The 27,264-nt window shown below is 37.6% G+C and overlaps 2 protein-coding genes across 2 annotated transcripts in view; one reads left to right on the top strand and one right to left on the bottom strand.

Moving 5' to 3' along the window:
• Positions 1-12,964, top strand: part of CCDC152 (coiled-coil domain containing 152) — a 39,734-nt gene extending 26,770 nt beyond the window's left edge. Inside the window, exons 6-8 of the mRNA XM_057710445.1 lie at positions 4,154-4,281; positions 12,048-12,131; positions 12,708-12,964. Coding sequence (XP_057566428.1) covers positions 4,154-4,281; positions 12,048-12,131; positions 12,708-12,857 — 362 coding nt within the window. The 3' untranslated portion in view covers positions 12,858-12,964. The remainder of the gene's footprint in view (positions 1-4,153; positions 4,282-12,047; positions 12,132-12,707) is intronic.
• Positions 12,965-12,969: 5 nt separating this feature from the next.
• On the bottom strand, positions 12,970-22,874 carry SELENOP (selenoprotein P). Its single transcript, XM_057710444.1, has 5 exons — positions 22,794-22,874; positions 19,486-19,701; positions 18,372-18,584; positions 16,986-17,103; positions 12,970-14,443 (listed from the first exon to the last, which is right to left on the bottom strand). The coding sequence occupies exons 2-5, from the start codon at positions 19,686-19,688 to the stop codon at positions 13,814-13,816; spliced, it is 1,164 nt and encodes a 387-aa protein (XP_057566427.1). The 5' UTR covers positions 19,689-19,701; positions 22,794-22,874; the 3' UTR covers positions 12,970-13,813.
• Between the last annotated feature and the right edge of the window lie 4,390 nt (positions 22,875-27,264).

Here is a 27,264-nt window from a genome sequence, read left to right as displayed (position 1 = left end):
CTTGAATAAACATTGCCTTGACACATTGGAATTTAGTTTTTGTTCCTTTCTATATATTTATGTGATATAAATTATAACATTTATAAATTGGAGTCATGGAGTTTGCACTTAACATTATTTAATGTGAAATAGCTAATATCTTTGTAAAATTAATATTTACGTATATACTCAGCATGTCAAATATAATTTCACTAATGAAATATTCTTCCTTTAGCAAAGTAGGACTCATGAACTTATGCTGAGAGTTAACTGGTTTCATAAAGTTATTAAAAACTTTCTTAAGGAGTCCAGATGCATACCATATGCAAAAATTAACTTGAAATGGTTGATAAGTCTGAATGTAAACCTACAGCTAGAAAACAGCTAGAAGAAAGCATAGAAGATAATCTTTGTGACCCTAAGTTCACCACAGTTTCTTAGAAAGAAACAAAAAGAACAAACAATAAAGGAAAAAAATTCTAAATTCAGCTTCATCAAAACTATTAACTTCTGTCCTTCAACATTGTCGAGAAAATGAAAAGACAGGCCACAGACTGGGAGATAATACTTACAAATGCATAGCTGATAAAGGACTTGTGTCCGAAATCTATAAAGAACTCTTATAACTCAATAGTAAGTCAAACAGCACAATAAGGAAATGGGCAAAATATTTGGACACTTCCCAGAGATATACAGATGAAAAATAAGCACATGGAAATATGTTCAGCATAATTGATTAGTAGGGAAATACAAATTAAAACCACAATGAGATACCATGTTGCACCTTTTAGAGCTGCTAAAATCTTTTTAAAAACTATCAATAGCAAGTGTTGGTGAAGATGTGGGTCACTTGGAACTCTCATACGTTTCTAGTGGGACTATAAAATTATACGGCCACTTTAGGAAAGAGTTTTGCAGTTTCTTTGGGTTCCCTGAGAATCAGATGCCTAGACAGAATTAGACATTCAAGAGGTTTGCTAAGGAAAACATTTGTGAAAGTAGAGAGGGAGGGAACTAGGGGAGACAGGATTAGCTGTGGGTTTATGATACAGGTCTAACCTCTGTGAAGAAGAGAAGAAAGGAAGGTGTGTTGGGCAGAAGTTTAGTTTTATTTTATTTTATTTTATTTTTTCATACAGTATTTTTTCTTTTTTTTTCTTTTTTTAAGAACTTTTATTGAGATACAATTGACATACAATAAACTGCATATATTTAAAGTGTACAATTTGATTTTTTTTTCTTATTAGTAATATATATATGGCAATCCCAATCTCCCAATTCATCCCATCCCAACACCCCCCCCCCCACTGCCCGCTTTCCCCACTTGGTGTCCATATGTTTGTTCTCTATATCTGTGTCTCTGTTTAAGGTAGGAGAAGTTTTAGATTGTGACACATTTATGAGAAAATTTCAGCAAAGTCCGGCCAAAGTTGTCCATCAATCAAGTTCTGCAACCCTCGGGAACAAGTCTGCCTTAGTATCCCTGCCAAGTTCAGTCACTGGCTAGGAGCAGCTCTTGGGAATCATGACCTCAGCATATACTTGGTCATGAAGACAATGAGTCAGTTATGTCCCTGAAGTTGGAGGTCTGAAAGATGCATTTTCATGGCCACAGCAATCCCCTCCTTATGCTACGCATACTTGCTTCTCCATAGGAGTCCAGGTAGCAGGTTCTCCATTGTTCCTGTGGATGTTTCTTCCTCAGGAGAAACCCAGAAGGGGGGTTGTTGAAGTGTCCCTCAACAATCTTAGGCACCTAACTGTGTCTTTTCAGCCAGCAGGTTCTAGACCAAAAACTTGGTTCAGATTGGGGAACCGAGCAAAGGATAATAATTTTTAACTGGGGCATGGACCCTCAGCCTCCTGTTCCTCCATTTTGATTCTTTGGTTCTAGGTGCTAAGCAGCATTCGCTGCTCATCTGTTAACTAACTCTACAATTCTACTCCCTCTGGCTGCTCTCTGACCTTCCTGGTCATTATGGTAGTTGTGACCTCCTGGCTTTTGGCAGTTAAGCACCATCATCTGGCTTCTGTAACTTGGTGGGGGAGAGCAGACACCATTCCATAGATATTAATGAGCCCAACCTTATAACCACCTCTTCTGTCAGTCCTAGCTTACAGGTGAGAGTGACCATTGAACTTCTTGGTGGTGCTGGTTTGTCTCTCACCAGCACATTCCTTGTGGCCTTGGTTAATAGTGTGTCTTCTGGGCCCTTCTAAGGAACATAATCTTTTTTATTTTTTTATTTTTTTGGGGGTACACCAAGTTCAATCATCTGTTTTTATACACATATCCCCGTATTCCCTCCCTTCCTTGACTCCCCCTCCCTCGAGTCCCCCCCACCCTCCCCGCCCCAGTCCTCAAAGGCATCTTCCATCCTCGAGTTGGACTCCCTTTGTTATACAACAACTTCCCACTGACTATTTTACAGTTGGTAGTATATATATGTCTGTGCTACTCTCTCGCTTCGACTCAGTTTCCCCTTCACCCCCCGCCCCCTCCCCTACCTCGAATTCTCCAGTCCATTCTCTGTATCTGCGTCCTTAGGAACATAATCTTTTGATGAGTTTTCTTGACTCACATAACGTATCCACTCAGGCATGCCAACTTTCCAGCGCCTTGTTATGCCTTTCTCTACTATCTGCCAGGCCATCTCAGGTACTCCCAATTCACTCAGCTTTGGCCAGTGTTTTCTCTAGAGGTCTAAGGCTACTCTAACAGAGTTTGTCTCGTATCCTGGGTCCTTGCTAGGGTATTATGTCCCCTGTCCCTAAAGAGTATCTTCAAGTCAATGAATTCTTGCTTACCTCGTCTTACTTTCAGTCTTCTTCTATCCAGCACTCTCAAAGTCCATTGTCAAGGGTGTTCACGTGGCTCTTCCCAATACAACCTAGATAATTCTTGCAGTTCTCTGGGGCATAATCACTTCCCCCCCTTATCAGCCCCAGCACTCCTCCAACCAGGTTGTACTGGGCTTTAACCCTAGTTATTGGCCTAGCAGCCAAAAGAGGAGAGGGGGGCATCTTCTGAGAGGAGCCTCTGCAGCATCTTTCATCTTCTAGATTAGTGCTTGTTCTTACGAGGGAGAAGTAGGTCACCTCTGCAATTTTTGAGCATTTAGGGGAATTGTCAAAGCCAGCATCCTCACAGGCATTTATCCAGATGTTCCTGTCCTACTTTTCAGGATCTTAGGTGTTCCCAGCCAGGACCCTGGTTTAGCATAGCAGACATGTTTTGGCTGAGCATTTCAACATCTCTGGAGTTCTGCGGCTTCAATGATTACATTTTCTGTTGCTCAGCTGTACCTGCTCTTCCACTAGAGTGGTAAGAGCCTGTTTGCAAGCTACCAAAGAGTCCCTCTGGCTCTCACCCCTATTCTTTAAATCTTTAAATTCTTGTTAACAGCTCCCAGTTTCTCATTATCCCTCAGTAGCATGTCAATTTAATTTAGCAGTAACTCACCAACTCTGCTGTCTTTATGGGCATTGTTTCCCTCTGTCTTTCAAATGCCTGAACTATTACACCTGCAAGGCATTCACCTCCACCAGGACATTTCCCCCAGATTACTTCAGGTAAAATCTTCAACAATCAGACCCTGGTTGTGTACTAGAAACTACCAATACTCCATATACCACTAATGATGGCTTCCTCTTAGCTCATAAGGCAGTTGTGCCCTGTCATACCTGTCTCCTTGTGCTGGATCAGGTCCTCCAAGAAGCCGCCAAGATGGGAGTAAACATGCAAAGAAATTTATTGGACAAAATGCTTATGAAGAGACATGGTGAAGGAGCCAGACAAAGCTGATGTAGCTCTAGAGTCATCCTGTAATTTGAGGCCTTCTATAACTAGGAACCCAGGCTTTGTGTCCCTCTTTAACCATTAAATCTCCTGTTCTATAGGCATTTAGAGAATATCGTTCTCTAGATTTTTAAAAATACAAACTAGTTTATTTGTTTGAAAGCATTCAATGGGTGACCTTCGTGTTTCAAGCATTTTTCAGGGGCTTATTAAAAATATACAAATTTATATAAAAATGTATAAAAGCTATGCTGCATGTAAACGGTTTCTAAAGTATTTTTTATTAATCAATTTCACTTTCTTGTAGAGCGTTTAAAATACAAAAAAAATCTTTTAAGATATTTGAAATGTTAAGATGAATTTGTTTTTATTCAGTGGAATTAATTGAAGAAAAGAATAAAGAACTGATAGAGAAAAAGGAGGTGGAAATTTCAGAGTTAAATGAAAAGTTGAAAGCTCAAGAAAAGGAAAAACAAAATGAAATAATCAAACTACAGCTAGAGGTAAGTGTTTAAGGCTCTGCTAAATTTGAGGATGCATCCCTTAGTCTAGGCCATACTTGGTTATTTGTCATCATAATGAGATAAATTTCAGGATTAGAAACAACCTTGTGAAAGGGCTTCACACAGGCTCATTCTTCATCTGTCATATGCAACATTCAAGCCCTGTACAACTGTTAGCTACACTGCCTTTCAGCACTCGGCCTCAAGGTGGGACTCTTCAGTCACTCAAAAGGTCCTGGTTTCCAGAAAGGGTACTGTTTCCTCTGACGGCAGAGACAGGTAACTCAGAGATGGCTTGAATTTTACACCTGATTCTGTGCAGCCTTTTTACTGTCCAGCAGTGGGGAGAGTGTTTCTAATCCTTAACATTACTCTCTCCTCAGCAGAAGCTGTGGAACTCTGCTGACCTGGACATATCTTTTTCTTTGCTTAAATTAAAAAGAGACTAATTTATTCCTAATAAACATGTAGAAATACAGAGGCAGACAAACCAGATTTTCTAAAGGGACTTTAAATAGGGCATCTCAAAGGCTGAGGTTCCAGTTCTTGGGTCAAAAGCCTTTCCAGTTGGTTGTTTAATATCAGAATCTCAAAGACATTGATATTTTGACAATATATTTGCTCTTTATATTTTTGTCTAGATCCTTCTAATCTCCCTTTCCATAATCTCCCTCCCACTTTACCTTATGTTGTTAGAATTCACCACTTAGTTAAGATAACCTAGTTTTCATGTTCTTTAATTTTGGTATCCTGAGGTGCTTGGTGAGGTACAATGTTGAAGATTCTATAATTATTGAACAAAAGGGGACTTATGTTGACTTTAGAGGCTCTTGGCTGCTGTTACTGCCTTCTGGTCAAGTATACCCACAAACCATATGAGGGCTGGATGGCCAACTGAGATACAATAGACTGTGTTTCAAGATTGACCATCAGTCATGATAGCAAACGAATTGTTAGAAATCTAATATTTTTTTAAGAACTTTTATTGAGATACAGTTAACAGACAATAAACTGCATATATTTATAGTGTACAATTTAGTATCCCAATCTCCCAATTCATTCCCCCTCAACCCTCCCTGCTTTCCCCACTTGGTGTTCATGTGTTTGTTCTCTACATCTGTGTCTCTATTTTTGCCTTGCAAACCGGTTGATTTGTCCATTTTTCTATATTCCTCATACGATATTTGTTTTTCTCTTTCTGACTCACTTCACTCTGTATGACAGTGTCTAGGTCCATCCCATGTCTCTACAAGTTTCCCAGCTTCATTGCTTTTTACAGCTGAGTAATATTCCATTGTATTTATGTACCACATCTTCTTTATCCATTCATCTGTTGATGGACATTTAGGTTGCTTCCATGACCTGAATATTGTAAATAGTGCTGCAATGAACATTGGAGTGCATGTGTCTTTTTGAATTATGGTGTTCTCTGGGTATATGCCGAGCAGTGGGATTGCTGGGTCATATAGTAACTCTATTTTTAGTTTTGCAAGGAACCTCCATACTGTTCTCCATAATGGCTGTATCAATTTACATTCCCACCAGCAGTGCAAGAGTGTTCCCTTTTCTCCACACCCTCTCCAGCATTTACTGTGTGTAGATTTTCTGATGATGCCCATTCTAACCAGTGTGAGGTGATACCTCATTGTAGTTTTGATTTGCATTTCTCTAATAATTAGTGATGTTGACCAGCTTTTCATATGCCTCTTGGCCATCCGTATGTCTTCTTTGGAGAAATGCCTATTTAGGTCTTCTGCCCATTTTGTGATTTTTTTTTTTTATATTGAGCTGCATGAACTGTTTATATATTTCAGAGATTAATCCTTTGTTGATTCATTTGAAAATATTTTCTCCCATTCTGAGGGTTGTCTTTTCATCTTGCTTATAGTTTCCTTTGCTCTGCAGAAGTTTTGAAGTTTCATTAGGTGCCACTTATTTATTTCTGTTTTTATTTCCATTACTCTAGGGGATGGATCAAAAAAGACCTTGCTGTTATTTATGTCGAAGAGTGTTCTTCCTATGTTTTCCTCTAGGAGTTTTATAGTGTCTGGCATTACATTTAGGTCTTTAATCCATTTTGAGTTTATTTTTGTGTATGGTGTTAAGGAGTGTTCTAATTTCATTCTTTTACATGTAGCTGTCCAGTTTTCCCAGCACCACTTACTGAAGAGGCTGCCTTTTCTCCATTGTATATCCTTGCCTCCTTTGTCATAGATTAGTTGACCATAGTTTATCTCTGGGCTTTCTATCCTGTGCCATTGATCTATATTTCTGTTTTTGTGCCATTACCATGCTGTCTTGATCACTGTGGCCTTGTAGTATAGCCTGATGTCAGGAAGCCTGATTCCACCAACTCCATCTTTCCTTCTCAAGATTGCTTTGGCTATTCGGGGTCTTTTGCATTTCCATACAAATTGTAAAATTTCTTGTTCTGGTTCTCTGAAAAATGCCATTGGTAATTTGATAGGGATTGCATTGAATGTGTAAATTGCTTTGGGTAGTATAGTCATTTTCACAATGTTGATTCTTCCAATCCAAGAACATGGTATATCTCTCCATCTGTGTGTGTCGCCTTTGATTTCTTTCATTAGTGTCTTATAGTCTTCTGAGTACGGGTCTTTTACCTCCTTGGTTAGGTTTATTCCTAGGTATTTTATTCTTTTTGTTGCAATGGTGAATGGGATTATTTCCTTAATTTCCCTTTCTGATCTTTCATTGTTAGTGTGTAGAAATGCAAGAAATTTCTGTGTTAATTTTGTATCCTGTAACTTTACTGAATTCATTGATTAGCTCCAGTAGTTTTCTGGTGTCATCTTTAGGCTTTTCTATGTATAATATCATGTCATCTGCGAACAGTGACAGTTTTACTTCTTCTTTTCCAATTTGGATTCCTTTTATTTCTTTTTCTTCTCTGATGGCTGTGGCAAGGACTTCCAAAACTATGTTGAATAGTGGTGATGAGAGTGGACGTTGTTGTCTTGTTCCTGATCTTAGAGGGAATAGTTTCAGTTTTTCACCATTGAGAATGTTTGCTCTGGGGTTGTCGTATATGGCCTTTATTATGTTGAGGTAGGTTCCCTCTATGCCCACCTTCTGGAGAGTTTTTATCATAAATGGGTGTTGAATTTTGTCAAAAGCTTTTTCTGCATCTATTGAGATGATCATATGTTTTTTATCCTTCAATTTATTAATATGGTGTATCACATTGACTGATTTGCGTATATTGAAGAATCCTTGCATTCCAGGGATAAACCCCACTTGATCATGGTGTATGATCCTTTTAATGTGTTGTTGGATTCTGTTGGCTAGTATTTTGTTGAGGATTTTGGCATCTGTATTCTTCAGTCATATTGGTCTGTAGTTTTCTTTTCTTGTAGTATCTTTGTCTGGTTTTGGTATCAGGGTGATGGTGGCCTCATAAAATGAGTTTGGGAGTGTTCCTTCCTCTGCAATGTTTTGGAAGAGTTTGAGAAGGATGGGTGTTAGCTCTTCTCTAAATGCTTGATAAAATTCACCTGTGAATCCATCTGGTCCTGGACTTTTGCTTGTTGGGAGATTTTTAATCACAGTTTCAATTTCATTACTCGTGATTGGTCTGTTCATATTTTCTATTTCTTCCTGATTCAGTCTTGGAAAGTTATACCTTTCTAAGAATCTGTCCATTTCATCCAGGTTGTCCATTTTATTGGCATATAGTTGCTTGTAGTAGTCTCTTATGGTGCTTTTTATTTCTGCAGTATCTGTTGTAACTTCTGTTTCATTGCTAATTTTATTGATTTGAATCCTTGCCCTCTTTTACTTGATGAGTCTTGCTAGAGGTTTATCAATTTTATTTATCTTCTCAACGAGCCAGCTTTTAGTTTTATTGATTTTTGCTATTATTTTCTTTGTTTCTATGTCATTTATTTCTGCTCTGATCTTTATGATTTCTCTCTGTCTACTAACTTTGGGTTTTGTTTGCTCTTCTTTCTCTAGTTTCTTTAGGTGTAAGGTTAGATTGTTTCTTTGGGATTTTTCTTGTTTCTTGAGGTAGGATTGTATTGCTATAAACTTCCCTCTTAGAACAGCCTTTGTTGCTTCCCACAGGTTTTGGATTGTTGTATTTTCATTGTCATTTGTCTCTAGGTATTTTTTGATTTCCTCTTTGATTTCTTCAGTGATCTGTTGGTTATTTAGTAGCGTATTGTTTAGCCTCCATGTGTTTGTGTTTTTTAGTTTTTTTCCTGTAATTGATTTCTCATCTCATAGTGTTGTGGTCAGAAAAGTTGCTTGCTATGATTTCAATTTTCTTGAATTTACCAAGGCTTGATTTATGACCCAAAATGTGATCTATCCTGGAGAATGCTCCATGTGTACTTGAGAAGAAAGTGTAATCTGCTCTTTTTGGATGTAATGACCTATAGATATCTATTAAATCAAGATGATTTATTGTGTCATTTAAAGCTTGTGTTTCCTTATTAATTTTCTGTGTGGATGATCTGTCCATTGGTGTAAATGGGGTTTTAAAGTCCCCCACTATTATTGCGTTACCGTCAATTTCCTCTTTCATAGTTGTTAGCATTTGCCTTGTGTATTGAGGTGCTCCTATATTGGGTGCATAAGTATTTATAATTGTTATCTCCTCTTCTTGGATGGATCCCTTGATCTTTATGTAGTGTTCTTTCTTGTCTCTTGTAACATTTTTTATTTTAAAGTCTATTTTATCTGATATGAGCATTGCTACTCCAGCTTTCTTTTGATTTCCATTTGCATGGAATATCTTTTTCCATCCCCTCACTTTCAGTCTGTATGTGTCCCTAGGTCTGAAGTGGGTCTCTTGTAGACAGCATATGTATGGGTCTTGTTTTTGTATCCAGTCAGCCAGTCTGTGTCTTTTGGTTGGTGCATTTAGTCCATTTACATTCAAGGTAATTATTGATATGTATGTTCCTATTACCATTTTCTTAATTGTTTTGTTTTTGTTTTTGTAGGTCCTTTTCTTCTCTTATGTTTCCCACTTAGAGGAGTTCCTTTAGCCTTGTTGTAGGGCTGATTTGGTGGTGCTGAATGCTCTTAGCTGTTGCTTGTCTGTAAAGCTTTTGATTTCTCCTTCGAATCTGAATGAGATCCTTGCTGGGTAGAGTATTCTTGGTTGTAGATTCTTCCCTTTCATCACTTGAAATATATCATGCCACTCCCTTCTGGCTTGCAGAGTTTCTGCTGAGAAATCAGCTGTTACCCTTATGGGAGTTCCCTTGTATGTTATTTGTCATTTTTCCCTTGTTGCTTTTAATAACTTTTCTCTGCCTTTAATTTTTGTCATTTGGACTACTATATGTCTTGGCTTGTTTCTTCTTGGGTTTATCCTGCCTGGGACTCTCTGCGCTTCCTGGACTTGGGTAGCTATTTCCTTTCCCATATTAGGGAAGTTTTCAACTATAATCTCTTCCAATATTTTCTCAGGTCCTTTCTCTCTCTCTTCTCCTTCTGGGACCCCTATAATGTGAATGTTGGTGCATTTAACATTGTCCCAGAGGTCTCTTAGGCTGTCTTGAGTTCTTTTCATTCTTTTTTCTTTATTCTTTTCTGCATCAGTGATCACCATTCTGTCTTCCAGGTCACTTATTCGCCCTTCTGCCTCCGTTAATCTGCTATTGGTTCCCTCTAGTGTATTTTTCATTTCAGTCATTGTGTTGCATATCTCTGTTTGTTTGCTCTTTAATTCTTCTAGGTCTTTGGTAAACTTTTCTTGCATGTTTTCGATCTTTGCATCCAGTCTTTTTTCAAAGTCCTGGATCATCTTCACCATCATTATTCTGAATTATTTTTCTGGAAGGGTGCCTATCTCCTCTTCATTTAGTTGTTTTTCTGGGGTTTTAGCTTGTCCCTTCATCTGGTACAAAATTTTTTGCCTTTTCATTTTCTCTATCTTTCTGTGGCTGTGGTTTTCAGTTCCACAAGACGAAATACTGCTGATCCTGCTTGATACTGCTGTCTGCCCTCTTGTTGAGGAAGCTATCTGGGAGGCTCCTGGGTGCTTCCTGATGGGAGGGACTGATGGTGGGTAGGGCTGGGTGGGCAGAGCTCTGTAAGACTTTAATCTGATTTGGTGGGCAGAGCTCAGTAAAACTTTAATCTGCTTGTCTGCCAGTGAGTGAGGCTGTGTTCCCACCTTGTTGGTTGTTTGGCCGAGGCTACCTAGCATTGGAGCTTACAGGCTCTTTAGTGGGGCTAATGGTGGACTCTGGGAGGGCTCACGCCAATGAGTACTTCCCAGAACCCCTGCCACCAGTGCCCCCATCTCCTCAGTGAGCCACAGCTGGCCCCAACCTCTGCAGGTAACCCTCCAACACCAGCAGGTAGGTCTGGTTCAGTCTCCTGTGGGGTCACTGCTCCTTCCCCTGGGTCCTGGTGAGCACACTTTTTTGTGTGCCCTCCAAGAGTGGAGTCTCTGTTTCCCCCAGTCCTGTGGAGGTCCTGCAATCAAATCCCGCTGGCTTTCAAAGTCTGATTCTCTGGGTATTCCTCCTCCCGTTGCTGGACTCCCAAGTTGGCAAGCCTGACGTGGGGCTCAAAACCTTCACTTTAGTGAGTGGATTTCTGCAGTATAACTGTTCTCCAGCTTGTGAGTCACCCATCCAGCATTTATAGGATTTGATTTTAACACGATTGTGCCCCTCCTACCATCTCATTGTGGCTTCTCCTTTGTCTCTGGATGTGGGGTGTCTTTTTTGGTGAGTTCCGGTGTCTTTCTGTTGATGATTGTTCAGCAGTTAGTTGTAATTCTGGTGCTCTTGCAAGAGGGTGTGAGCACACGTCCTCCTACTCTGCCATCTTGATCCTCTCCCTAGAAATCTTATATTAATGCTTGTTCAATAGGCATCTAAGCCAGCAGGTACATAAATAACCTAAAATAAAATCTATTTATTGAACAGTAAAACAAAAACAAAACAAAAAAAAAGATCAACCATCAACTTCTAATCCATTGATTGGGAACATGCATTTTGTTCGCCATCCTGGCCCTGTCACTGGTCTAGCCCAAGTTTGTTGTTTGATATACAGAACTCTTTGTTATTTATCTTCATTGTAACTATCCATTTCTCTCCCCAAACCAGAACACAATCTCACAGAGTTTATTCGTAGCTCACAGTGAGGCTACACTAAACTCAACCTGAAGGAAAAATTATAATGGAAGATTTTGCAAAAAATATGACCTGTAACAATGGCCCATGAGAATTTTTTTAACCTGACTCACTTTAATGTCAAACCAGCAACAGTTCAAACTAAATCAATAAAATCATATCCAAATTCTACTATTTAGCCTCAGAGTTTCTACAGAAGGGTATATAAGTTTTTTCCCCATGACTATTGATTACACTGCATTTTTTTACGAAGTACACTCATAGTAACACGAAAATATTTTTATCTATCTTTAACTAGATTCTCAACCCTAGTTAACTAGATTCTTAACCCTGCATAATAGAATCAACTGATGTCTTGAGGAAAAAATGATGCTGACCCCACCCTAGAATCTCTAAGGTGGTGTCCAGGTATTTGGTTCTTTTAAAAACCTCCCCAGGTAATTTTAAAATGCAGCCAGGGTTAATCTTGTTGGGTATTCCTTGTTCTTTCTTAAAGACTTTCCTATTCTCTGTTACACAGTGAATACACTTGAAATACAGATTATATGTCTAAGGATACAATGGATTATACTTATATTCATAGAAACAGTTGTTTCTAATTGTTTAACTAGAATGTTCTCAACTTTCTTTTCAAACTTTATTCAGTTTGATGCCAAACTAGCAAGATTTCAAACTAAATCAAAATCATATCCAGATTCTACTGTTTTGCCACACAGTATCTACAGAAGGGTATGTGAGTTTTTCTTCCACAACTGTTGCTTAAAAAAATTAATTTTCTTAGTGTGTTTCCATAAAGGTTATATTTACTAACAGTATACTTAACAGTTTTCATTAAAATATATCACACAATCAGAAAGATATTAGATTTTTAATAATATTTATGTCTCTTTTAAACTAATAAATCTTAGTAGTAAATTAAAACATTAGCGAAGTCATCTGACTCTTTGGACCATCTAAGGAATTCCATAATGTGTTTTGAACTAAGGCTGACTTACTATTATGAAGTTATTTATGCACTCAGCAGATTTCTTCTTGTTAAACTCCTTTATTTATGGTTTATAATTTCAAGCTATATAGGAAGAAGGGATCAAACTAAAACAAATGGTACTAATATATGTTTTTGTATCCTTATACCATTTTTACCACCATTAAATCCCACAAAAACAAAATTATAGACCTTTCAAAATATGCTTTTTTAATACCTACTTAAACCAGAAGCATAGTTTTTGCTGTTGTTTTGTTGTTCTTTATACTTAATCTTATTACTTATGAACTGCAATAACAAAATTTTTCTGCTCCATTTAGAAGCTTCAGCATCTTCAAGAAGAGAAAAACAAGGAGATTTCAATTCTTCGTAATACCATTCGCGATTTAGAGCAACGCCTCTCTGTCAGCAAAGATTCTCAACTTGAACTTGTTGGCAAAGCTTCTCACTTTAAGCATAGACGGTTTTGAGTGTAGAAGTAAATTCATTAGCTGCTTTTAATTTCTTTGAAAGCAGTTGAAAATTCATTTCTATTGTCAATATAACATACTACCTAAGTAATAACAACAATGAAAACAAAAAGACATCTTTAAACTTTTTTTATTGAGTTTATTTTAAAAATCCATACTTTTGCCAATTGTGTTCTGCATTCTTGCTTAACAGTATTAACCATAAGAAAGTTCAGGTGTATAGGACTTAGTTTACCTACTGAACCATCATTGACTATGGAAATACTTTCTAAGCAATCAAGAGATAGACAGCGTTCTTTTATCTTTTCCCATCTATCTTTCAAGACGGCAATCTCAAATTTTAAAGAGTACAACAGAATGCTAAATAAAGAAAACAAGATATAAAGGCTTCATTCACATGTGATAGCAAAAATCAAGATATGAGTCTTGGATATAAAAAAGTATTAATGGATATCTGAAGTGTAATCATAGCAAAATATTCATGTGTGAGTATTTCTGGATCTGAAAAGACAGAATTTACTTCTTTATAGGTTTAATCTGTTAAAAACATAAGGTTAAAAAGACAAAGATAATATTGTTTTGAGAAATAAGTAAAGAAAAAAATGGAAAACATGTTTTTGTTATTCTTCCTCCATTCTAAATTGCCAACTATCCAACAGAAACCCCTAGGTCATAGTTTATGTTTCTGTTCTCATTAATGCAAGTAGAATGCTGGAAAAAGAAAAAGAAAAACATATTAACCAAATGCTGCAACCACCTTTCAGTTACCCTGTAATAAAAATATGGTTTGGGTCAAAATTTCTTTGACTTAAATTTTAAAATGTGGAAGCCAGTTTCTCCATGTTTGCACAAATCCAATTCCTATTTTTGGATCACTATTAATGTAGGTAGCTTATAAAAATGCTGGAAATATAATTGTCTAGACTGAATTGGGGAGTATATCCAATTTTAAATATTTAATTTGAAGGTCATTTTCACATTTTTGCCTTATTTTTTCAGCTTCATTTGGTGCTGGCTTCTGTGGGGTTGAGCTGCTGACTTGCCTGTCAGGCAGCTGGAGGCAAACGTCACTGTCAAGATTCAATGACGTTCTCCTCTGCCAGAAGGCCCTGTCAGCTACATAAAGAGGGGAGGTTTTCATTACACTGTCAGGTGATTGCAGACCCTGTTTTTTCAAATATCAGATGTCGACAGTGACAGCATCAGCTACTCAGAGCTGATTTTGAATCTTTGGGAAATTGTCAGAGTAACTGATTTATGCATCCCTTTCGGCAGAGCTTCTTTCGTGGAATAGAAAGTTGTAAACTTTCACTTCCAGCTGGCATATCTCAGCTCTCTGAGTGACCCTGTCTTTGGTGACCCTTGTGCCTATTATGGTGGCGATGAAGACCTGAAGGAGGGGGATGCTCAGGGGTATCTGGTGCTTCTGGTTTCAGATACTCTGAAAGATGACCGTTCTCAAGATGCTGATGCCCGTGATGGTGATGGTGATGGTGATGGTGATGGTGATGAGGCTGTGGAGCCTTGGTTGGTTTTTCCTCAGTAGCCAAAAATACATTTTTACAGAACTCTTCATCTTCAAGTGTCTGGAATAAATTTATAAATCACTTATCAACAAATTTATGGATTTAGCAAGAATACATTAAAAATTATTTATAGAGTTAACATATATGAAATTCAAACTGGTCAATTAGGATTGAACTGGCTTTGTTTTTCTAGCATCATATTAATGAGAAAAAAAAACTGATGTCAGTCTCAATACCTGGACTTTTTATTAAAATTTGGTTCCCATCCACACCTAGTTCGTATAAAGTCCTTCTTGTGGAAAGTTTGCATTTAATCAAAGAATCCTCAAGCATTTTGCAAACAAATCAATATTAATGTTTTGAAACTAGATAAAAAAGCATGTGATACAATTAAAGTTTTAACAATTCACCTAAGCTTCTATACTAGTTAAATCATCAGCAGAATTCAAATTTTCATTTTCTTATCAACAGCATTTCCTAAATTTTTAAGAATTCTGAGGAAGAATTTGAGATATACATAAGGCTTTAAAAGAAGGCCAGACCACTATATTTATATCTGCAGAAGCAAAACTAAATCAACTGGTTAAAAGAACTTGATTGCAGTAAAGTCAAATAAATATCAAATCCTAAAATCAGTTTACCTATTGGAACCTTTCACACCTGTGTCAACAATGCATTGAATCTAATATTATAATTCCGAAACAAATTCCCCTCTGATAATTCAAAAATGCCAATAAAATAAACTCTGCTCAAAATCAATATATTTTAATACCTCAGCCTTTGCCAGGAAATAATTTGAACTTCACCAAAGCTTTGTTAATGTGTCTCTACTGTAGAGCTGTCCACTGAAAGTAGCAAATCACTGCCCATTTTTGATTGAGCATAATATTCCACTCTGCATAAATCTAGTTCTTTAATTTCCTCAAAGTCCTTCTTCATTGTTTTCTGTACCCACAAAGCATAGGCTCAACGCTTATAGATACAGCAATGTGATATTAAACCTCAAACTGAAATTATTTGTAAATAAATTTACAAAATCAACTTTAGAGACCAAAGACTCACTAAGTGATATGGTTTGGTATTTTGAAAAGTTATGAATTCCACTGGATTTTAGCATACAACTAATAAGTGGTACATTTTTTTGGTTGTTTCTGAATTACTTTTGAGAACTTAATAGTGTTTAATTAAAAACATAAACTATTTGATATATGTATTGGTTCCAAAAAACCAATTACTATATTTCATTGATTCTACAATGTATTTTTTCACACTTTATTATCTTTAAAATTGGAATGCATCCTACTATTGATAGTGTTATAGGATTGTGTCCTACTCTAAATGACAGCATTTTTTAATAGCACATAAATAATGTGTCATATAACTGGTGGCATCTAGGATGCAATGAAATAGAAAAACTCCAATTTGATTTGACATTTTGGATAAGATAATATATTATTTCTATTTACAGATGATTTCTAAACTTTACACATGTTATGGGAATTGTTTCTGCTTTTGTTTCAATATAGCTAGATATATTTACAACTATTAAGCATTTGTGAAAATGCAAAATACTGAAAAAAAACCGAAAATATGAGGAATCAATATAGCTAACATTCATTAAGCACTTAGTACAAGTTAGACATTCAGTTAATACTTATTTGCATTACTTCAGTCTCCTCATCTGTAAAAGCAGTAAAATAACCCTCACAGTATTACTATGAAGATTAAAATGTGAAAAAACGACATAACGAGTAAACTGTTGAGCTTCTTAGCAAGAGATTCATTAAAATTTGAATGGCTTTCTTTAGAGTTGGGAAAAATCTAAAGGAAGCAGAGCTCACAAATAAAAATTCAAAATTGTTTTTAAACCTGAGTTCAAATTTTGCCAGCTTGCTCTGTCCAGGAAACATTGTTTGGAATTATTTTCCTTTTCAATTTGAGAGGAAAAGAAGTTTAGTTATTATAAGTTAAAATCAATTCCTTGAATATCTTTTTTACAAACCATATGTAAATATAGTGTTTCTCATAACAAGGAATAAACATTCTCATGGTTATTAAGAAAGAAATATCAGAAATGAGTAAAAAAGTTATTCCATTGTGAAATAAATGCAGTAATTCCAAGTGCTTCGTGTACGGGCTTCACAGAAAAGCTGACAGTCTTACATTCTTGGTAAATTAAGTAGTTATCTGGGCCTCAGTTCCACTTCAGGTAATGCCATGGGTAATCTCTGCTATCACTATGCTCTTATATGAGCACATTCAGAATATTGCAATAATGTATTTTATGTTCACTGAATTCTGTAAGCACTTATATTCATTCAATATCACTTGGTGGTAATTGAAATACATAATCTACACTGATATTTTGTTTTCTCAACTCCTTCTGGATAAAACCAGAAATATGGATCTTGAAAAGATGTTTTAAAGTATAAGTTACATAACAGGAAGAGTGTATAATTATATTAATAAAAATTACTGTTGTAGTTTATTTTTAGTACACCAACATTAACACTGATTAGCTAATTACTCATAAAACACTTATTTAGATAGCTCTTAAAAAGATTTCCTCTTTTCTCCAAGCAAAAATAATTGAGAATAATACCTTGAGAGAGCAGTTTTCACATTTATTTTCACAGTAAACAGTCTTAATGGAGTCTTCTACATATGGGAAAGTTAGGAAGGAATAAGGCAAACCAAGATGATACACAAGGCGGCCACATCTGAAAAAAAGTAACAAAAAGTCACTACAACATTTTCTGTATCATGAGGCTACTCATGCCCCATCTGCGATAGCTATTGTAGGTTTAATGGTCTTATAACTAAGACCCTTTCATAACTTCAGTAAATTTCCTTGAATGGGGTCTCAAACAAGCTCCCTGACACGGCATACTAGGTCAGGTTATGACAAGACTATGGTGAGTCTGATTTTGAAATGTGAAATAAATATGTCACAATAAGTAATGTCAAAACTATGTAGTCTAGTTATTGTGACGTGGTCAAATACAATTTTGTGATTGACATAAATTCTATCAATGCTCAAACCACTGACATCATAAATTGGGCCCTGCAAATCACATGACCTTTTCATAACTGCCAAGGCAGCACAAATTCCATGAGGTAAGAAATCACAGCATAACAAAAAGATCCTCAAGTCTTGGCCAGTAGCCCATTGATTTAAAAAAATACCTGATGCAACAAAAATTTCAGCACAGTGAAAGAAATGGATATACAACACTTGACATTTTCAGAAATAGTGAAGTTGAAATGGCCTTCTTGCCCCCATTTTACTATGTGTATACAGTTTTATATGAATATCAAAGGGTTACACTTTGCAACAGAATAAATTAGAAGCCTGCAGTCCTAAAAGAATGATATGTATATTAAACATATTTAGAGTAAGACCAAGTAGGTCTTAGGCCTTGGCAGAGTCTGGCTTACCATCCCTGAAGAGCCAAAAAAAACCAAAAAAAACCCAGCACCAACTACAAATGTTGGTGACATCAAATAATGTCTGCACTGAGGTTCCCTCAAAATACAAACATTTTATTCATTCATGGAATTAAAAGCAGATTCATGCAGATAATACCTAAACAATTAACATATTTTATAGTTCAGAAAGGCAGGTATGCAACCTTAAAATTTAGTAATTAGATTAAAGTGGCCTGCAAAGTATGGTTATTCATCTCAAAATTTTTAAGTTAGAATTGTATGTGAGGTACAAATTGATCCTTCTTTTTATTTAATCAGAATGCTAATTTACAGGGGAAAAAGTATAGTCAATTTTCTTTATTTCCCTACTGAGGTGGTGGATTCTTTTGTGTGAAAGGAAGTCCTTTCAAAAGTACTAAAACCAAATATTTTAATGGGCTCACTTTAAAATACTGAGTATTTGGTAATAAAACAAAAACAGATGTCTTATTTTAAGTCACTTATTAAATTAAATACAAAGCAGGTATCTTTTAACTTGGGGGGGTGGGTGTGTACACACCTGTCATATATGAGGAAGTCATCTTTCTTTCCATTTAAGAGAGTCCAGACATCTGTTTGGTTTTCTTCTTGTTGGTACACAGGAATATGCTCTGAAACCTTATTTTTAAGATGCACATATTTTAATTGAGAAGAGATTCCTTGATGATTAACAACCACATAGGAGATGTTAGAATATCCTTCTTTCTCCAGTTTTATTCGCAGGTCTTCCAATCTAAAATATTTGGAAAAAATACAAAAAAGGAGTAATCTCATTTAATTTTATTAGTGACTTCTCCCTTTTCCCTCACTCTATTTTCCTACATGAAACTCTTTTGTTATTTTTTACTTACTCATACCTTTTTTATATTGTTTTAAAAGACTAAAACTTTTGTTTTTCTAATATTTGTGAGTATGTATGCTCAGTTAAAACCATATGCCAGGGACTTCCCTTGTGGCACAGTGGTTAAGAATCCACCTGCCAATGCAGAGGACACAGGTTTGAGCCCTCGTCCGGGAAGATCCCACATGCCACAGAGCAACTAAGCCCCTGAGCCACAACTACTGAGCCTGTGCACAACTACTGAGCCCATAAGCCACAACTAAAAAAGAGAAAAAAAAAAAGCCAAGTGCTTGCACAAACATCAGCTCATTTAGTCCTCAAATTAATCCTATGAAGTGTATATTTTTAATCCATCTGTCAATTACAGAATTATACCCAATAAATATTTTGCAAATAACCCAACAAATAGATATTTATAAATTTGTTAAATGACTCAAGACCTTTGGTGGCAAGTCTGGGTTCATTCTATTCTGGCAAAGCTCTTGTCTCTGCTTCCTATATTGAAATAACTAATCGATTTGCAAAGTACATTTAGAACATTTTCATTACACAAGTAATACATTTTATAGGGTACTATAAAATACAGGTACAAAGGAAGAAGAAAAAACTTCCATAGCCCCAGGAAAGCAATTGTAAACATCCTCCTCAGTCTTCTTTCTTCTAACATGTTCTAGGCAAATATGTATAGTTTTTCCAAAAAATGCAATTTAATAAATATATCTTATTTTATTTTATTTTATTATGTATTTAATAGCTATCCCCTTTAGAAACCCTAGACCACAGACTACCTTACCTTGATGCCTGCAATATGCACAGGTATCAGCTGGCTTGAAGAAGAGCAACCACAGTCACGGAGCCATAGGAGTTCAGCATGGGGTCTTGATCCTTTATGCTCCAGGGTGGAGGCTCTTTACAAAAGGAGCTTTGCCCCTGGCTCTCTGTTCCTCCTGTGGGGAGGAGACAGAGAGCCAGGGCCAGCCCCAGGCCTCTCCACATTGCTGGGGTTGTCCTATAAAAGAGAAAACCTTTCTGTCATCTTCACAGTCATAACAAGGAATTTCTATTAACCCAACAGGTACAATTCTACTTGCTACAAATATCTAGCCAGTGGATTCTGTCTCCATGTTGTTGGACTCATTATGTTGGGCCTCTTAGCACCAAATCTCCCTGTAAAGGGAAAAAGATCAGCCAGAGGTAGGAAGCTGTTAAAATACCTCTTAACTATCTGGCTTAGCAAGATACTTTAGTAAGTATGCTGTGGAGATTTGCCTGAACAGGCAGCCAAGTACTTCTCTAGCAGAAGATACATGTCCAGGGAAATTTTAGTTCTTTTTTTTTTTTTTTTTTGGCACACGGGCTTAGTTGCTCCGCAGCATGTGGGATCTTCCTGGAGCTGGGATCGAACCCGTGACCTCTGCATTGGCAGGCGGATTCTTAACCACTGCACCACCTAGGAAGCCCTCCAGGGAAATTTTGAGAATGCGGCCTCTACAACCAAGTAACATTCTGCAAACATGATTTGATTTTTATTCGAGAGACACCAAGTTCTGACTGCTTCTCTCTATCCTTTACCAATCTAAGAAAGGAAAGGGTAAGTAGGGGATTCTGCACAGAAATGAAAAGACTGCATGGAAAGAGAACCCAGGACGAAAGGAGGTGGCGGGGAGGGCAGTCTACCAACATGAAGAGATTCAGATGTACTGCCTGACAAAATGTTGCTGTCACAACCAAGACAAACACCCACCAATGAAGAGACAGCTGACCAAGAAGAAATACTACAAATCACTGGCCCCTGTATTCATTTAAGATTCACTGAAATCTGCACTTGATTAGTTTACTTATTGGCTACCACTACTTTCAGGAAGTTCCTGTGACTAGATGGCATGTTCTTGGGTAAAAAAGGTGACCCCTCTGACTAGGAAAGTTAAATACGTGACGAGAAACATTCCCAAAACAAGGGCTAGCGCTCTCTTCAGAGAGGTACAAATAAGACACGTGAATTGTAGACAGGTGGTGGAAAAAAGAATATATTCAGCAGAGATGAGCAGAGAAACAAAAATCCACACACTTATGCAAACATGATTTAATGTGTATTTGAGACACACCAAGTGAATCAGGTAATTAAAGTAATCAGACTCATTTTGATATGAGTCTTTGGGAGAGAGATGACAAAATTCCTGAACTAAGAAGTGGGCACATTTTCAGGCACTGATCTGGGATAAAAAAAGTAAAAGTACTTTGGTGGGGGTGGCAGAGGGAAGGTGGGCAGCTAAAATCAGACTCATTGGAGCTCTAATGCACTGGTAGCTATAGAGAGAACTTTTAAAAACCTAATTATCGTCCACAGTATTTGACACCACAAAATTCCTAGCTATATAGAATATCTTGATAAGAGCCTAACTAAAGGAAGAGAAATAAAAGGGGAGGGGGGCGTTAAGAGAGGATAAATTAAATTTATTAAGGCCATCCCAACTATTCTAATCTCTTTAAAATTCTAATGTTTAAAAAAGGAGAGGTTATATCTGGACTAAATCTAGGGAATTTCTTTAGGATAGTACTTATATTGATGATTCAATTATCCTTATTATAGCTACCATTTATTGAGCATTTATAGAATTATATGTAGGTGGCACGAAGCACTTTTTCTATATCATGTCAGTTAATCTTTACAACTATGTGACCATTATTTCCTTTTGCAGTTGAGAAAATTATGGCTGAGAGTTTAGGCATCTTGCCCAAGTCCACACAGCTACTAAGTCACAGGAAAACTGGATTTTCTACTAATTTCAGCACATGACTTCTTAGCTACTGCAAAATATTGACCGTTTTTAGATAAGTCACCTTTAATAACTATAGTAGCCAGGATTTGGGTTTTTTTTAATGCCCTAAGATGACAAAGAAAACATCAAAAGTATTCAAGCTATTTTGTTTCTTACTAGAATGGCTAGATTTTCCTTACGTTCTAGAATATAAATTCAGTAGTTATAGATCCTTCAGCATAAACTCAGCACTTGGCACCCTCACTTTGCATACCACTCCAATCGGCTGAACAGTGAATATAAATGAAAACGTTATTTCACTCATTGTTCTTATTTAGTTTTTTGATGAAAAAATAATGGAAGCCATTGGCAGAGTGTAGTGGATTACAGAGTTCACATTTTCAGATTTTCCTCTGTCATTATAATCAATAGGCTGTTCAACTTTGTTTTCTTAAATCACTTTTTACATAACAAACTTTTGATTAATTACAGCTGTCAGACAACTATATAAAATAATGTAGATTAAATAACAAAATTAGATTTACTGGAAGCTGATGCAATAATAATTAAAATATAGTTGTGAATGTCACTAATCTCACCACTTTCAATCACAAAACCTAGATTTATTGGCCACATCCAGACCCACATTTGTGTAAAATTCCCCTTTAAAAGGCAAAACATGCAGAAACTTTTCCACCCTCTTCTCCTGACCTTCAGACCTGCATCTGAGGGTCCCCCCTCATTCTCCTGAAAGCACCCATCACCACTTCAACTGCAAAGCATTGCATTTAATCGCAGACCACCCAATTTTGACATGGGTTTTAACTTTTTCAAAGATGATCAGTTCCGCACAGTTAACCAAAACTGCTCTTCCGGTTTTTTTTTTGTTTGTTTGTTTGTTTTGTTTTTTTGTTTTTTAGCTTGAAACTGCTTACCATGTCCTGGGACATTTCTACAGCACTGTGGAAAGGCCATATCTCAGTCTCTGCTCTTCAAACCCACCGGCTGTTTTGCCCCTAGAGCTTTCATCCTGCATTTCAGTGGGAAATATTTAAGCTTGACCATATAATGTTGCCTATATAACATCACAACTTTTTGCAGAGGAAAAAATTCAATTTCTCCAGCCTCCTCTGCCCCCGTCTTCAAAAATCAGCAAGAATTGTCTGTGTCCCCACTGCACCCAGAGTTTAGACTCTGTTGTTCTTTCTTTTGTATTTTCTCTACCTGGCTCTTTTTAAAAACTCTGTTTTAAGGACAGAAACATTTTATCAAGACTCAAAAATCAAGTCATTTACCAGACTCTCAAGGAATCAAGTTTGGAAAACACAAAGTTCCTACTTACACAACCCCTTCCGACGATCTTGCTTCCTTTCTCTTTGCTCAGCTGGGGCGGCTCCACAAAGCCACAGCCAGAAACTCGGATATTTATAGTCCTGTTGTTTACCTCACCCCTCAGTTATAGTCCAAAGTTCAGTGCCTACTTAGGCTGTGACCTTGCAAGCAGAGACAACCCCTGAGCTGATTATTACAATCAACTTTTAAAAAGTAGCAAGTGCTGGCATGCATAAAATGGGAGGGAAAGTTTTTGGCAATTACTGCTTTATTCCCTTTTTAGTCACCCCAGTAGCTAGGATTTAATGGTACAGTCGAGGGCGGGAGGAAGGGCTAAGGGTAAAGAGGGCTTCCAAGTTACGGCCTTTCCCTAACTATAATAGGGAAAAATATTTGCTGAGCCAGCGAAGTAAGCTGTCGTTTTTTAAAAAAAGAAAAAAAAAAACCTTTTTCTTTCTTTTACTTTGTTTGTAGTGGTCAGGTGCTAGCCTAACCCAAATTGTGTGAGCTTTGTTAGAAAAGTCACCTGCTGTTTCAAATCTTTCCGGTCTCCTGATGTTACAGACCTGCTTGGATTATTTTGCAGTGTTTAAAACTTGAATCTCTGGGGGATCTCACAGGACTTCTACCCTTTTCTTTTTCGTAAGGAAAGGAATAAGGAACTAGACCTCCTTCCTATCTGATGGAAGCCAGGCCTCATCCTTATCACAGAAGTCCCACTCCTTGGAAAACCTGTGTATCCCACAGTAGCTTTTAAGAATCTATTGTAAAATCTTTACATATTTAAGTACCATACAAATAAGTTAGCTGTGATAATAACTGAACATGGAAATTTCAAAATGTACAAATAAAATGGAAAATTCCTACCCATTCAGAAAGGGATACATTCTCTCCACTAACCGCTACAAGTGAGCACACCCATGATGGGTAAGGCAAGCAGCAATTTCAAATGATGTCAGCCCAGGACGGTGATGGTTTTCAAGTAAGCCTTGCTTTCACTGCCCACTCATTTCGTCCAAACAAACCCCTATTGATTGCTGTGAGCTGGGTACTGTTGTACAAGGTGCAGGAAGTACAAAGAGGCTCAGGTGTTATCTCTCCTGTAAGGAAACGTATTATCAAAGTAGAAGCTTGAGGGACTTCCCTGGCGGTCCAGTGGTTAAGATTCCGAGCTCCCAGTGCAGGGAACACAGGTTCAATCGCTGGTCTGGGAACTAAGATCCTGCGTGTGGAGTGTGGCACTGCAATTGGGAGGTGGGGAGGTGGAATCCCTCACCCTTGCCTCCCCCCATCTTGCCTCCATAAACTGGGTTGGTTCTAAAATCCTCTGCCACTTAAAGCACTAATGAATAAAGCAGCAAGTTTCTTTAAAAAAAAAAAAAAAGTAGAAGCTTGGCATTTGAAAGCCAAATTCTATTTACTCACACCAAGCAGTAGGTATTAACCTTTTGGGGTCCCAGATTCCTTTGAGAATCCAATGAAATGCTTAGTTTCTCTGCAGGAAAAAAAAAAAATGCACCTACACATACCTGTTTTTTAAAAGAATCTTGTGAAAAAATTTTATATAAAGCAGATAATCCCCCTGTGGTTCATTTTCTTGACAAATTTAAATAGTCACGTTGTGTGTGTCTGCAGCAGGAAATTGAGCATTTCACCATCACCGCCTTCCTTTACATGTGGTTTATCAGCTGCCTCCTGTGCCAAAGAATTCCCTGCAAGTGTGCAGCTAGCTCCAAAACAAAGCACCCAGGATTGTGTGTGTCTGGGCCATTGTACGTCTAAAACCCCCAAATGGCAAAAGGAGATGAGGAACTTGCAATGTTTGAAGGGAATCCATGTTTTTTTATAATTGAAGTAGAGTTGATTTACAATATTGTGTTAATTTCAGATGTACAGCAAAGTGATTCAGATAATATATATATTTTTAGATTATTTTCCATTATAGGTATTTTTTTAATTAATTTATTTATTTATTTTATTGTCTGTGTTGGGTCTTTTTTGCTGTGCGTGGGCTTTCTTTTTAGTTGTGGTGAGTGGGGGCTACTCTTGGTTGTGGTGCCCAGGCTCCTCATTGCCGTGACTTCTCTTGTTGTGGAGCACAGGCTCTAGGCACGTGGGCTTCAGTAGTTGCAGCACATGGGCTCAATAGTTGTGGCTCACGGGCTCTAAAGCGCAGGCTCAATAGTTGTGGCGCACGGGCTTAGTTGCTCTGCAGTATGTGGGATCTTCCTTGCGCAGGGATCGAACCCACGTCCCCTGTGTTGGCAGGCAGAGTCTCAACCACTGTGCCACCTAGGAAGCCCCTTCCATTATAGGTATTGAATACAGTTCCCAATATTACACAGTAAATCCTTGTTGCTTATCTGTTAATCCCATACTCCTAATTTATCCCTCCCTCTCTTTCCCCTTTGGTAACAATAAATTTGTTTTCTATTTTCTATTTCTGTTTGTTTTGTATATAGATTCATTGGTATTATTTTTTACATTCCACATATGAGTGATATAATATTTGTCTTTCTTTGTCTGACTTATTTCACTTAGTGTGATAACCTCTAGGTCCATCCATATTGCCGCAAATGGCAATATTTCATTCTTTTTTATGGGCAAGAAATATTCCATTGTAAATATATACCACATCCTCTTAAACCAACTGTATGTTGATGGACACTTAGCTTGCTTCCATGTCTTGGTTATTATAAATAGTGCTGCTATGAACATTGGGGTGCATGTACATTTTCAAATTAGAGTTTTTGTCTTTTCTGGGTATATGCCCAGGAGTGGGATTGCTGGATCATATGATAACACTATTTTTAGTTTTTTAAGGAACCTCCATACTGTTTTCCATAGTAGCTGCTCCAGTCTACATTCCATCAGCAGTGTAGGAGGGTTTGAAGGGAATCCATTCATAATAGCCTCTTCTGTGCTGGGCAATCTGGGTCTAGTCAGCAGAGTTTTCAAACAAAGCTTTATTAAGTATTAAATCAAGTTACATTAAGTCGAACAAAATCAAACATTTATTAGTTGCTTATGCTAGGCACAGTGCTGAGTTCCCTGTTCTTTTTTTTATTATTATTATTTTTATTTTTTTTATTGGCCATGTTGGGTCTTTGTTGTTGCACACGGGCTTTCTCTAGTTGCGGAGGGCGGGGCTACTCTTCATTGCAGTGCACAGGCTCCTTGTGGTGGCTTCTCTCTTGTTGCAGAGCATGGGCTCTAGGCATGTGGGCTTCAGTAGTTGCAGCATGTGGCTCAATAGTTGTGGCTTATGGGCTCTAGAGCACAGGCACAGTCGTTGTGGTGCATGGGCTTAGTTGCTCCGTAGCATATGGTATCTTCCTGGGGCAGGGATCGAACTCGTGTCCCCTGCATTGCCAGGCAGGCAGATTCTTAACCACTGCGCCACGTAGGAAGTCCCTCTGAGTTTCCTGTTCTTAAGGACCTCAGAATCTAATAGATCAAGAGGGAGGGGATATGGGGATATATGTATACACATAGCTGAGTCACTTTGTTGTACAGCAGAAATGAGCACAACGTTGTAAAGCAATTATACTCCAAAAAAGATGTATTTAAAAAAAAGAAATAGAGATAACATTTATTGATCATAGGCTAAATGTTAGATGCCATACATATATTTTCTCTTCTTATTCAAAAACTATCCTGTGAAGGAAGAATCCCATTTCTGATGGGGAAACTGAGGCTCAGAGAATTAAAAAGTCACCTGCTCAGGGACTTCCCTGGTGGCAAAGTGGTTAAGAATCTGCCTGGCATTACAGGGGACACAGGTTTGATTCCTGGTCCTGGAAGATCCCACATGCTGAGGAGCAACTAAGCCCATGCACCACTACTACTGAGCCTGTGCTCTAGAGCCCATGAGCCACAACTATTGAGCCCATGTGCCACAACTATTGAGCCCATGTGCCACAACTACTGAAGCCCATGCGCCTAGGGCCCATGCTCCACAAGAGAAACCACTGCAATAAGCCCGCGCACCACAACGAAGAGTAGCCCCCGTCCTCACCACAACTAGAGAAAGCCACACAGCGGTGAAGACCCAGTGCAGCCAATAAATAAATAAATCTTTAAAAAAAAAAGTCACCTGCTCAGAGTCACCCAGTTAGGAAGTGGTCTCATAACACACTGCCCTGAGGCTCCCGCAAATAGAAGCTGAGGTAGACAGCTAGGAAGGGGCAGAGCCTTGATTCTCATATATTTAAACTATTATCCCATGGCAGCTATCCCATGGCAGCAATGCAGGTTGATTCCAATTGAGCAGCAATTTGTCTAGTGTGTAAAGAAGTCTCTTCTCGTGGATAGACCTAGAGACTGTCATACAGAGTGAGGTTAGTCAGAAAGAAAAAAACAAACATCGTATAATATCACTTATATGTGAAATGTAGAAAAATGAACTTATTTGCAAAGCAGAAATAGAGGCACAGACATAGAGAACCAACATATGGATACCAAGTGGGGAAGGGGGGTTA

The sequence above is a fragment of the Hippopotamus amphibius genome, chromosome 15 (assembly GCF_030028045.1).
Source record: "Hippopotamus amphibius kiboko isolate mHipAmp2 chromosome 15, mHipAmp2.hap2, whole genome shotgun sequence".
Taxonomy (NCBI): Eukaryota; Metazoa; Chordata; class Mammalia; order Artiodactyla; family Hippopotamidae; genus Hippopotamus; species Hippopotamus amphibius.
This window is presented reverse-complemented; position numbering and strand designations above follow the sequence as displayed.